The sequence below is a fragment of the Penaeus monodon genome, chromosome 32 (assembly GCF_015228065.2).
Source record: "Penaeus monodon isolate SGIC_2016 chromosome 32, NSTDA_Pmon_1, whole genome shotgun sequence".
Classification (NCBI taxonomy): Eukaryota; Metazoa; Arthropoda; class Malacostraca; order Decapoda; family Penaeidae; genus Penaeus; species Penaeus monodon.
Genome location: NC_051417.1, coordinates 24605727 through 24607238, shown reverse-complemented (window position 1 = coordinate 24607238; position 1512 = coordinate 24605727). Strand labels below are relative to the sequence as shown.

The following is a 1512-nucleotide window of genomic DNA, read 5'->3' as shown; positions in this document are numbered from 1 at the left end:
CTAATACCTGTATCTGAATGCACGTGTGAACGAAAGTGAGCCTGTGTGCGTTTGAATCTGTAACTTCGTGAAGAATGCACAAGAATGCCTTGAGCTGGGCGAGGAGCAAAAAATAGGAAGTTGCAAAGGGAGGAGCTTCTTGGTGGCCCGCCCGACTGGTATATAAGGATTTCCTTATCAACACCTTGTGTCTGTCACCTCATGATCATCACCATGAACACCTTTGTGAGTATAATGCAGTGATTCTGAAGAACAATAACTGAGAATCTTCGGCTCTTCAAAAGATCTTTACCATTTTCTTTGATGTCGGGTTCTTTTTGCGTGTGTATGCATGCTTTCTAATAAACAGGCAGTTAAGGGATAGCTCATTTTCACCTTGATGTGCAACAGCCCATCCTGTCCTCAGGCTGTCCTCGTCTGCCTCGCCGCCGTCGCCGCTGCCTCCCCGCAGTTCAGGGCTCCGACTCGACAGACCTTCCAGGACGAGCGTCAGGTGGCCATCTTGAGGGACGACCGCCAGGATTCCGGCGACGGCAACTTCAACTACAACTTCGAGGCAGAAAACGGAATCAGCGTTTCTGGTTCGGGAGCTCCGGGATCTGAGGGCCAAAGCAACATGCAAGGCAGCTACAGGTGAGTTTATTCATATCTCACTTCACAGTATTGAACACAGATAATGTTCTAACGGTACTGAACATACTTAGGGTATAGAGTAGCACATATCTTACACATATCTCATAGAAATATCGATTGCTTCTGCCAGATTCACCCTTCCCGACGGAACTATAGCCGAAGTGAGATACGTCGCCGACGAGTTCGGATTCCGCGCCGAATCCCCCCTCATCCCCACCGACCACCCACTCCCCGCCCACGCCATCGAGCAGATCCGAGTTGCTGAGGAACAACGGCGTCGCGGAATCACCTTCTAAATTGGAGACCTATATCTATAAAATCTTCATGTTAAAAAACATTAGAAAATGTTACATATGATTATGTAAATACTTTTAGCTGCAGCACTGTATGCTTCATCGTCAACATTAAAATCATACCATAGAACGAGCAATGTATGAAGGTTATCAGTAACCCACCATTTAGTTAGATAATCTTGACTGACAAAACAATCGGACACTCGTGGCAAAAACGTTAAATACAAAGGATTTATAATAATTATAGTGGCAGACATTTAGAAAAAAAGGGGAGATCTTAGAGGTTTAGAAAAAAAAGGGGAGATCTTAGAGGTTTAGATAAAAGTGGAAATGCAGAGAAACAAAGATACGAAAACCGAGAAACAGAAAGAGGAAAGCGAAAAAAATAATACTGTAGAAAAGTATACGTTTCATCACTCAGATCCAAGTCCCATCGATGAAATCAAATATCACATTCTGATGTCCCAGTAAAGGAAATGCAATTAATGAAGAGGACTTTTGAAGCTTGAATGCTTGCTTTTTAAAAAATCTTTTGTAAAAAAAAAACGTTACGAAAGTGAAGGAGTATGTTCATGATGTTGGCTTT

The 1512-nt window shown here is 43.2% G+C and overlaps 1 protein-coding gene across 1 annotated transcript; it reads left to right on the top strand.

The window, feature by feature from the left end:
• The first annotated feature begins 161 nt into the window (after positions 1-161).
• On the top strand, positions 162-1056 carry LOC119593756 (cuticle protein AM1199-like). Its single transcript, XM_037942768.1, has 3 exons — positions 162-225; positions 407-633; positions 764-1056. The coding sequence occupies exons 1-3, from the start codon at positions 202-204 to the stop codon at positions 927-929; spliced, it is 417 nt and encodes a 138-aa protein (XP_037798696.1). The 5' UTR covers positions 162-201; the 3' UTR covers positions 930-1056.
• Positions 1057-1512: the final 456 nt, after the last annotated feature.